An 11,859-nucleotide genomic window follows, 5' to 3' on the forward strand; every position below is an offset into this window, starting at 1 on the left:
ATGTAATGTCATAAGGACAAATAGCATAAATATCTTCTCAGACAGCCAGGCACCCATGAAATCCCTGGAGTACGTATTTCTGAATTCAAAAACAGTCCTCGACTGCCGCAGATCTTTCAATAGTTCAAAATTCACCTGTTAAGTGATCCGTGCCACAGATATATCCCAGGGAATTGAAAAGCAGATGAGCTTACGAGACTAGGAACTACCTTACACATTCCAGGGGAATTGAAATCTGTGGGTATTCCTCTAACAACATGTAAGCTAAGTTTTCAGAATCAGGCCCGAAGGGCAACGATTGATATATGGTCCCAAAAGGGGGCTTGTGAAAATTCTAAAACTATGTGGCCAAATCTAGACTTGAAGAATTCTACGGTTTTGCTGTCACTGGCTAGAACAGACGTCTCAGTCACTGTTTCCGTCATGACAGGTCACTACCTGATCGGAAAAATGCTAAAAGATGTAACGATCCACCACGAAGGGCCCTACTTCCGCTGAGAATGGCTACCTTCTTGACGCCGGCCGTGCTCAGTCCTGGGGCGGTTCTTCCTCAACAGAAGTAGGCTCGGATACGTTGCCATAAAAGTAAAGATAAAAGGTAGCTCTTAGAGAAAAAGAGATAGAAGGGAATAAGATACGGAAATAGCAGATATACAGGAAATTTAGGACGATGATGATAAGAAATGCAGCATGAGATGTCAATCTGCCGCCAGGTGATCTCTACCCTCCCAACCAATACTAACGAACTCCATCGTTAGCCCATATATCCTCTACCTAACGCGCTTTACCTTTCATGAATAATCAAAAACAAAAGTTTAAAACATCTTAATATCTATTTATAAAGGTGAAAATAAATATCGCCAAGTTAAAAAGTTTAGTGAAAATTTCAATAAAAAGTTAATAATATTTTACAGTTTACGAATAAAAGTAAAAGAAATGTATCTTGGTCATATAGATAAAGAAAGATGAGGAAAATAAAATATGTAAATTTCACGATTAGTTAATTATAAAGAAAAACTATGAACAAAAGTATGTACGAAAATGATGTGTTGGTTTGGTTGAGCCAATGCAAAATGAAATATAATTCTTTTACTGTTGTTATTATTTAGACTTACCATTTATATCCAGCGCTGTCCACAGGCCTGCGACGACGGGATTGTCCCAAATACGAATTCTTAGTAATTGCTATTAAAGGTGATATTTCAGTTTTGCATAGCTCAAATGATGTAGATATGGGGAAAATTGTTGAGAGTGGATTTTTTTTAAAATTATGACTATATTTAACTAAAGCTTAATCTAAGCCAGATTTACGGCAGCAAACAACGTCTCAATGGTTTTAAACGGGAACTTATACGATTTTTGTCCAAAATGTGTTTAGGTCATATTAGCGATAAACATCCATGATAGATTTTATGTCTTGAAACCCATCCAGATATATAAAAGAACGAGAATCTGGCTAATATTTTAATTAATGAAAGATGTGGTCCATAAATGTTTAGTCTGGCGTGAAATTTAAGATTCCATTTCGGCAATATATAGAAAGCAATAATCCCGGAGTAAATACTCCGGGTAGCGACTTTCGACCACTAAAATTGACCAAATCAATGGATTCCTGCAAAAAAAGATCAGTGTAAATATGGGTCTTATCCTTAATGGTCAATTGAACTTACCACAAAATTGAAACGGGTAAAGAAAAATTAGCGAGAAAATAATTTATGATGCATAGCGAAATTTTGACCTTCTTTTGAATTTTATTATCTGGACAGCAAAATATGAATCGCGTTTTTTAATAATTCAATCAAAACAGTCCGTTCAATATTCAAATTAATAAAAGAAAAATGTGCACAAAATTTCTCCGAAATAATTAAAACACAACTTAGATGTTCAAGTTTCAAAATGAGAATGAAAATTTTCTAAACTGACAACAAAATATTACAAACTGAATATTCCAAAAGGCTTCTATGTTTCTTCGTAAATAAATGAGTCCAAAAGGCTTCTATGTTTCTTCAAGTACAATAAGTGCAAGTACATTATTATTGGGGTAGTTAAAAATTCTTCACCATGGAAAAGTAGTTACAAATCACACCATGCTTAAAAAAAAAACAATAATAATAAACTAAGACCATATATCCTTTAAATGATATATCCCTAGCTTTCCTCCTTCCAAATCCTTTAACTCGTAACTCACATTTCCCACCTTACGTACCACCTCCGATCTTACTCCAACTGGAGCTAACTTTGCACTGTACTTATTCCCCTTCGAACTTTGTGTGAAATTCCTACGTATTACTTGTTGGCCTACATCAAAATGTCTTGGCTTGCTATTCCTTTTTATTTTTTAATTTTTGTTGAACTGAATCTCTTAGCAGTGTGAACTTGTCCATTCTTTGTACTGCAGTGTCCTGACCCTCTAACATCCTAAGTCTACGCAATAACTCAAAATCCTTTCCGTGAGTGATCATATTCTGACCAAATAGGACTTCATACGGCGATCATTCTGTGGACTGATGAACAGTGTTTCTCAATGTACAGTTTATACTAGGCAAAAATTTAACCCAATTCTTGTGGTCGTCCTTAACGTATGCTCTCAACGCAGCATTGACGGATCTATTTACCCTTTCGCTCGCATTTGACTGTGGACTGTAGAGTGAAGTGGTTTGGTGTTTGACTCCAAAGTCCGTCAAAAATTCCTTAAAGTCACTGCTCCTGAATTGTGTCCCATTATCTGAAACCAAAAATTCCGGCACACCATAACAAATAAAAATTTCGTCCTTCAAGTACGAAACAATCGGCCTGGAATCTAACTTCTTCAACGGCTTCAAAAAAACAAACTTAGAAAAGTGATCTAAGACTACTAGAATTCCTATAAAGCCATTTCTAGTCCTTGGTAATGGTCCAATCAAGTCTACATACAGTCGTTGGAATGGTCTCTCGGTAAGCACTAATTGTCCCATAGGCGGCTTCAACGTCGAGGTCGGTACCTTAGTCGTTTTACACACCTCACAATTTCCAATACATCTTTTCACGTCCGTAACTAACTTTGGCCAAAAGAAATGTCTTCTTAGAAGTTCAACAGTTTTAGCGATACCACAATGTGAAAAATTTGGTGTATTATTAGCCGCATATATAACTTCATTCCTCATACCAGTTGGCACCAATAACTTCCATGAATCTTGTTCACTTTCGTCGTCAGAAATAATTTTGGTTTTTTTATAGATATATTTTCCCTCAATCCTAAATTCAGGAAATTCAGATGTTATCAGTATGTCACGCCATCTTTTATACTCGTCTCCTACAAACTCTTCCGAATCTAGATCTATCATCGGTAACACCTCAATTTCTTGAACTTCCGACTCATAGATTCGAGAAAGAGCATCCGGAACCACATTTTCCTTCCCACGCCTATGTTCGATAGTGAAATCGAAACTTTGTAATTTCAAAGCCCATCTGGCTAATCTTCCCGAGAGATCACCTGGCGGCAGATTGACATCTCATGCTGCATTTCTTATCATCATCGTCCTAAATTTCCTGTATATCTGCTATTTCCGTATCTTATTCCCTTATATCTCTTTTTCTCTAAGAGCTACCTTTTATCTTTACTTTTATGGCAACGCATCCGAGCCTACTTCTGTTGAGGAAGAACCGCCCCAGGACTGAGCACGGCCGGCGTCAAGAAGGTAGCCATTCTCAGCGGAACTAGGGCCCTTCGTGGTGGATCGTTACAAAGACTGAGGGTTGCAAGTAACGAAAGCGACAAGGACGTCGAGGAAGAGGAGATTCGTCTTGTGTGTCCCGTACTGGCAGTCAGAAGAAGTTCCACTTTAGGTTCTCATTTCTTGGAGAACTTATCTGATTTAGCGGGTTGACGGAACTCTGGTATTAGCATCTGGAAGATCATTTTACACGGATGGATCAAAATTGGAGGACAAAGTGGGCCTGGGGATTTACATTGAGAACCCAGGGACTGAGATCTGTTTTAGCCTGTCTAACCATAATACGGTCCTGCAGGCGGAGATCCGGGCGATCATGGAATGCGTGAAGTGGTGTGGTGCTAACGCGAGGACGTAGAGTGTGAACATCTTTACAGACAGTAAAATTGCCATAAGAGCAATAATAACCAGGACAATAAGGTCACGAACAGTCTTGCAGTGTAAGAAGGAGTTTAACGCCTTCTCTGACGATGGCAAAATCCGCATCGTTTGTGTGCCGGGCCATAGCGGAGTAAGGGGAAATGAAAGGGCAGACGATTTGGCGGTGAAGGCCCGAGGACTGCCGTCAATAAATTTGGTTAACCTGAAGCCTTTCGGATCGACCCTTACTGAAAGGAAGTAAGAAGGAGGTCAGTATAGCTATTGGTATCATAACATGACACATAGGACTACGAGCTCACGTATGTGCGGCAAGTGATGGCATGTATAGGACATGCGGGGAAGATGATGAGTGGACGTTGGAGCATTTCCTTTGCCATTGCCTGGATTTCGCGTCTAACAGATACCGAAACTTAGGTGGAAACACAATACCAGACATGAACCAACTTAGGGGAGTGGTATTGAGTGACGTGAAAAATGTCTTTAAATGAATTATTTGCATGCTAGTCTGAAAAACTTTTCCAAAGAATAGTTAGTAATTTTTGGTTTTGCTTTCTTTCGAAACGAGGTCAATTATCGATGATTTTTTCAACAGAAAAGGAAAGCTGAAGATCACAATAAACACCAACCACTAAGAGACGCGTTTCGTCATTTGGTTAGAATAACTCAACGTCTATATAAGGTGTGCAGGCTTCAAGGGACAAACATTGGAAGGTCGTACATTTAGCGAACATACCGCGAAAACGTGTCTATGATGTGAGCACGACACTTAAACAAGTCTGGCACATTTCACACTAGCGGTTCTTTTCCACCGCATGTATTTTCTTTGCAGTGATAGACTTTTTTCTTTACGACTACTTAGCTTCCATGAAATACACATGTCATTTGTGTGCATTTTTTTGGAAGTTTCATTAATGGATTTTGACGCTAGACAGCGGCAACGGCTCTCGCTGCTGCTCCTGGTTTGAATCCCAGCAAGGATCTGCCGAATTTTTATTTTCAAGTTTTTGTTTTTGCATGTTAGGTTTGAAGATTATTTGATTTCTCAATTTTTTGTTTTATTCCTCTTTCGAGACGAGCTCCATGATCGGAGATTCGAATGGCTGGGATTCAAACCTAGGCGCAAGGAACAACAGTAAGAGCCGTTGTCGTTGTCTAGCGTTCGAAGCAATTAATGCAACTTCCAAAAGATATTCGCAAAAACAACCACACTTTGGAGGCTTTGAAAGATTAGATTCGGCCTTTAAATAGTGTGTTGGAAATCAATGCAAAATTCAGCTCCGACTTTATGACCAAATGTAACCGCCAATGGGACAGTTCCTGTAACTAATAGCGGCCACAATTCCATGGCAGCCGGATGTACGTACTGGATTGACCTGATGAAGTCCTTCATCGGCAAGGGCTGCAAACTCAGTGTACAATACACTGCTACAACAAGAACAACAACCACAATTTTCAAAAAAAAAATTGTCAGGTATCTTTACCAATTTCACAGTAAAGCTGAGTATTCAGTTCAGCTTTTCAGGCGGAATGCTGTCCACATAAAAAAACAACGTCGAAACGCTGGAGGAAAATGGGTGAAAAAGTAGTATACTGTTTATAGTGAGGAAAAAGAAATGTTAGTGGCAACGCTTGACATCATTGTCGGCATCATTTTTGTTTTATTGGTTTCAATGGTTCGTTTTATTTTCTTGTTATTTTATTAACTTGCAAAAAAAATTATAATACCATAAGTGCAGATAAAAAAACATCTTTTGGTATAAAAATAAAAACAAAACATAAATGTCAAATTCGCGGAACAATTAAAGATTTCCGCTTCTACTCCGAAAGCAGAATAGAATACCAACACTAACAGAATAATTTTGGCAATTTTCGATTTTTAAAAATGTGGGGCGGGACCCCCCACCAATTTACATGATGAAGAGCCTTATGAACCTTGTTTCTGATCTTAGTTGAGTATTCTGTTGAGTTTTTTAGGCGGGCTGCTGTCAAACTCCATATATTGGATTGTCCAAAAAGTAATTGCGGATTTTTTAAAAGGAAGTAAATGCATTTTCAATAAATCTTAGAATGAACTTTAATCAAATATACTTTTTTTACACTTTTTTTCTAAAGCAAGCTAAAAGTAACAGCTGATAACTGACAATTACAGAGAATGCAATTACAGAGTCACAAGCTGTGAAAAAATTTGTCAACGCCGACTATATGAAAAATCCGCAATTACTTTTTGGGCAACCCAATAAAAAAACGTCGGCGAAACGCTGGAGGAAAATATGTAAAAAAGTAGTACTCTTTTCATAGTGAGGAAATTGGCAAAAAGAAATTTTAGTGGCAACGCTTGACATCATTGCCGGCACCATTTTTGTTTATTGGTTTCAATGGTTTTTATTTTTTTTTTGTTATTTTATTTATGTGCGAAAAAAAAATAATAAAATCATAAGTGCAGATAAAAAGTTCAAATTCCGATCGCGGAATAATTAAAGAATTCCGCGACTATTCCAAAATCGGAATAGAATACCAACCCTATGTCACAAACTACATTAGCATAAACGTACGACTTTTTAATGCTACCAAATGTGACAGGAGTAGTTTTTGATTGCTGGTGATCAAAATTAAATTTATTTGTTTCCCCGAATAAAAAATAAAAATCGAACCATTGAAACCATTAAAACACACAAAAATGATCGTCAATGAGTTTTGGTTATGTGTGTGTATTATAGTTAAGAAACATAACACACACAAACAACGAAAATTGCGCTAACTAGTAACATTCAACATCAGAGTTGTACTAATAACTGATTTTGACAGATAGTGCACTCAATATTTTGTTGTTGAGCCACTGCCACTACCTGTAAATGAATAAATCTTGGTACTGAAGTTCATGTATGTTGTAATTTCAACCAAAACCCACACCTTCGTTATGAATAAATAATGAAACACAAAACAATTTAAAGAGAGAAATATGCAGCATTTATTTTTAAAAATAATTAGATTTTGTAGTATTTTCACAGTTAAAAGTTAAATAAGCACAATTTTCCATAAGTCTTTGTCAACATCTTCTACTTTTATTCAAATATTGTTGTTGTAATTGCAAGACCAAAAGCACAACACATTCTTTACTTCGTACAGATTGATTGAGTTGCTTGTTGTGAAGAGATATTTATTTTTCTTTCTTTCTTTTATTTATATCTAAAAAAAAACTTTCTTATTTATGCTTCCACAAACACTTTATTTATTTTCCACCCATAGTAACTAGATGTGAGCAACATCACCAACACAAACAAACACTTAGTTACAATTAGAAGTTTGGCGATCGCGCTTATTTCGCGTAAGAAAATTACTTGTTGCATAGCGACTGTGATTGTGCTCTTAATGGGCGTCCCGAAATGTAAACGAAAAAACAAGTTATGACGAAACGAACACATTTGGGCAAATTTTTACGTTTGCTTTTTATACGGATTTTCAACGTGAAAACAGAATATAGTACCGGCCTTTAGTTTCATAAGTATCACCATGACATAATTACCAGAAAATGTACCGTAAACGGCAGAGTACAAAATTTTCTCAAAAAATGGGCTGTCTGCATTCATTTACAGGTAGTGGCAGTTGCCCAACAACAAAATATTGAGTGCACTATCTGTCAAAATCAGCGATTAGTGCAACTCTGATTTTGTGTATGTAAATAGCTCGCGCCATTTGTTGTTGTTTGGGTGTGTAGATTCTTAACTATAATACACACACACAACTAAAACTCGTTGAAAGATAGTGCACTTCGTGTGTTAGTTATTTTGCTCACATGTACTTACTCGGGGTGAAAAAAAATTATTTGTGGATAAAAACTGTCGAATAAATATATGAATATAAAAATATAAATAAATATACTTCTAAAATAAATAAATAATAAATGTTTCTTGCGTAACAAGCTATTGCAATAAATATGTACGACGTAATAACGATTGTGAAAAAAGTGTTGCGCTTTTCGTCTTGCATTACATTGTTTTTATTGGAAAGTTGAGTTTATATAACTTATACCAAAAAAATACTACGAATTCTAATTATTTTTACAAATACAAACCGAATTCGTTTCTTTTTAAAAAGTTTTGTGTTTCAATATATATTACTTTCGAAGGGGGGTGGTTTTGGTTGAAACGGTCCACACATTCACATATGTGTGTTAACATGTACGTAAGCAGCTGATAAAATGGTTGGTGCCATATGAATTTGTATATATAAATGGCAACATATTGGTCATACACACCCCAAAAAATCAAATGTGATAACTAAACCACCAAAAGAACGATTTCTTTGATTGAGAAAAATTTAATTTTTGAAATGAAAACTTGAAGACGAGATGGCGTATTGCACCATATGATTTGTTGTTGTTGTACAAATGAGACCACTTTTAATTGTTTCGCCATGCATTTTTCATATTTTTTTTTTTTGTACGTTTCACACGATATGTACAACTTTCCGAGTTACTATTTGTGAAATTATATATGCCATGTCTCATCGTGTAATGTAATGCCATTTTGCATGCTTCTTGGTGTTTCTGCTTTTCATAAATCGGGTGACCTGTTCAATGTTGCAAATTTCTGCTGGTGGAAAAGTCCAAGCAGAAATTTTCAATTTGTCAGTTCTCGAACTGTTTAAATTTGTTCTATCACGTGCTCTCTTCTGCCCTCGAACAAATAACGCGTACTACTTCCAGAAAAGTTTGTGAAAATTTCTGAGTACACGAACACACTTTATATTTTATTCAGTATTCTCAGCTTCTATACGCATAGTATAATCAAAGTTTGGCAACTTTAGAATAAAACGTGTGGCAACTACCATCTAAAAATCGTAAAATAAAGCCCCTTTTGTATCCGCCTTTTTCCGGTTGGCCTTAAAACTGTGAGTTCGCTTAATTTTTTGAGTGGAGAGTTGATTTGCTTTCATCGAACATAGTGTTGAATATATTATGTTTGATATGAACATTTTGTAATAAAGAGAATGCAACTTATGCCTCCTTAACCATATTTCCTTTGTATTGATATTTGCAATAATACCTTGGTTTGGTTTCATAAATGTCAACATAGGAATCGAACACTTTTTGGTTTATTCGTTTAGTCAGTAATTTTTTTTATTCTTTCAGTGTTTCGCCATGAGGACCATTAACTCCAATCAGTGCGTTAAGATCCCAAAGGATATCAAAGCATCTGTGCGTGCTCGAGTTGTGACAATTACTGGTCCAAGAGGAGTGTTAAAACGCAGCTTCAAACATTTGGCATTGGATATGTACATGGTGAACAAACGCACACTTAAAGTTGAGAAATGGTTTGGAGCTAAAAAAGAATTGGCAGCTGTTCGTACTGTTTGCAGTCACATCGAAAATATGATCAAGGGTATGTTACCATTTTTTTTTTCTTTTTAATAGTCAAATTAATATATTCTCTGCAGGGGTGACTGTTGGCTTTCAATATAAAATGCGAGCAGTGTACGCCCATTTCCCCATAAATTGCGTTACATCGGAAGGTAACACTGTTATTGAAATACGCAACTTTTTGGGTGAAAAATATATTCGTCGTGTTCAAATGGCTCCTGGTGTAACTGTTGTCAACTCGACGGCACAAAAAGATGAACTTATTGTCGAAGGTAACGACATCGAAGCAGTTTCTGGATCTGCAGCTCTTATTCAACAATCAACCACAGTAAAGAACAAGGATATCCGTAAGTTCTTGGATGGTTTGTACGTTTCCGAGAAGACGACCGTCGTCAAAGAAGAGTCGTAGATCACATTTTGTTAATAAAAAGGAAATGAAAATAATTGTAAATATTATTTTTTTAATGCAGTTCATAACTACATGGTGTGTTATCCACATAAATTAGTGCAAGCATAATGTGCAAATGTCACCAAACAATCTACATGTATAAGTTATTCCTTTGTCAAATATGTCACGGCGATCCGCATCTAAAACTCGAAATAATTCCTAATTTAAGATTTATTCTAATTATTTACACTTGTACACTTCTTGTGCATTGCGTTTGTGAAGGATTTGATTTGAGTTACAATAATCTATACTTTTGGTTGAGACATGAGTGTATGAAGTCTAGAAAGCTTAATTGCAAAAATTAAAAATCGAGTGCTTTCTGGTTCAAGTTTAATAGGGTGTCCTATTGGTTTTACTTCTTCCCTAGAAATGCGTAAACAAAAAGTCCTTTAATCGCTTACTATGATCTATCTTATGATGAACATCATAAAATTAGAATGAATTTTGGAACACTGGTATAAGAAACCCGGCCCGGGATAGTTGTGAGCACCACACAGACTGGAGCATTGAGGTCCAATCTGCGTGGTGTTCTTTGCTGTCACGCGAACTTAGCTGCGAGCTACCGGTCGTGTCCACAGGTTGCGGATAGTGAAATGCTCCATACGGAGAAGCTGCAACGGCAATCGCGGACAATCGGCGGTATCGAGCTCTTGCACAAATACTGATCGCCTGTAATGCTCGATATGGCAAGACGGGTTGTTCCCTGATCCTGCGGCGGTCGATCATCGAGCTTGCTCACCTACAAGAGTTTGACGAGAATCGTCACCACACGAAAATGTGGTTCCAACAACAACAAACCTTTTTATATAAGAGTTCAATTGACGTGCCTCTGGGCAACACCTCTGAGAAATTTTTTACATGGCTTAATATCGAACAAATTTCTCCAGGATTAGATAGGGATCACCGCTGGAGTTCTTTCCGATAAATGACTTCCGGTTTGGCATCTTGATTCTGTAGAGTATACAACTCCTTCCCACTTCTATTATTGAAACTGCTTTAGTCACGAAAATAATCCCCCTTATTCCGAATTTCAAAATTTTTACAAAATGGTATTACGGTTGTCGAAGTCGTTCCAAAATATATCCTGTTTATCATAACATTATGGAACTTTTATATTTTTTTATTTACCATAATATTTTTCTATCACCAAACTGTCGAGATGTGAAATTCGCCTTCGACTACGTCGGTTGTCGATTTTCGCCTTCGACAACGGGGAAAAAGGGTGCATAATCAAAACATAAAACAAACAAAAATATATTTATATATAAAAGTAGTTTCCATGCTCTTTCGACATACAATGACAGTCAAATTCGACTTATGTGGTACCAAAAATATAAACGAATTATCGTCTCAGACAACTATAATACCATTTTATAAAAAATCGACTACGCCATCGCCAACCGGAACAAGCGGAAATACCTATAACCAATTTTAGAAGTTGGTTGAAATTTTTTTCAATTCAAAGTGCATATTAAATTACAAAAATAATTGAAAATTTTAAAATTTCAATTAATTTTTAATTTGATCCAAAATTCTGATATATCTTTATAATTTTTATTGGGTAAATTAAAAATTTATTAAAAATATGCAAATGTTATATTACACTTTTTGCGAAAAGCGCGTTGTATGGGCGCACCCTCAATTTCGATGCAATATGTAAAACTCTTGGAACACGAACATGAGGTTTTTGTTTGGGTGATCACTTCTTAGAAACAAAACGTAGGTAGGTCTAGCTACCGAGAGGGCTTTGTTTTTGAACGTAAATGCAAATTTTGCCCATGAACATTCCATTAAGGAACAGGGACGAATTATAAAATTAAAAGTAGCGAAGCGGGTGTAGGTCTAGCTACCGAGGGGCTTTGTTTTTGAGCATAAATTCAAATTTTGCCCTTGAACATTCCATTAAGGAACAGGGGCAAACTTCTCATATATCAATGAGTGCAGTCTGATTCAAGTTTAAG

At 36.3% G+C, this 11,859-nt stretch overlaps 1 protein-coding gene across 1 annotated transcript; it reads left to right on the forward strand.

Annotated features, from left to right (window-relative positions):
* Positions 1–8,882: 8,882 nt before the first annotated feature.
* LOC106094024 (large ribosomal subunit protein uL6) lies at positions 8,883–9,901 on the forward strand. The gene is made up of 3 exons (XM_013261202.2): positions 8,883–8,981; positions 9,223–9,472; positions 9,528–9,901. The coding sequence occupies exons 2-3, from the start codon at positions 9,232–9,234 to the stop codon at positions 9,857–9,859; spliced, it is 573 nt and encodes a 190-aa protein (XP_013116656.1). The 5' UTR covers positions 8,883–8,981; positions 9,223–9,231; the 3' UTR covers positions 9,860–9,901.
* The last annotated feature ends 1,958 nt before the right edge of the window (positions 9,902–11,859 follow it).

The sequence above is a fragment of the Stomoxys calcitrans genome, chromosome 3 (genome assembly GCF_963082655.1).
Source record: "Stomoxys calcitrans chromosome 3, idStoCalc2.1, whole genome shotgun sequence".
Lineage (NCBI taxonomy): Eukaryota > Metazoa > Arthropoda > Insecta > Diptera > Muscidae > Stomoxys > Stomoxys calcitrans.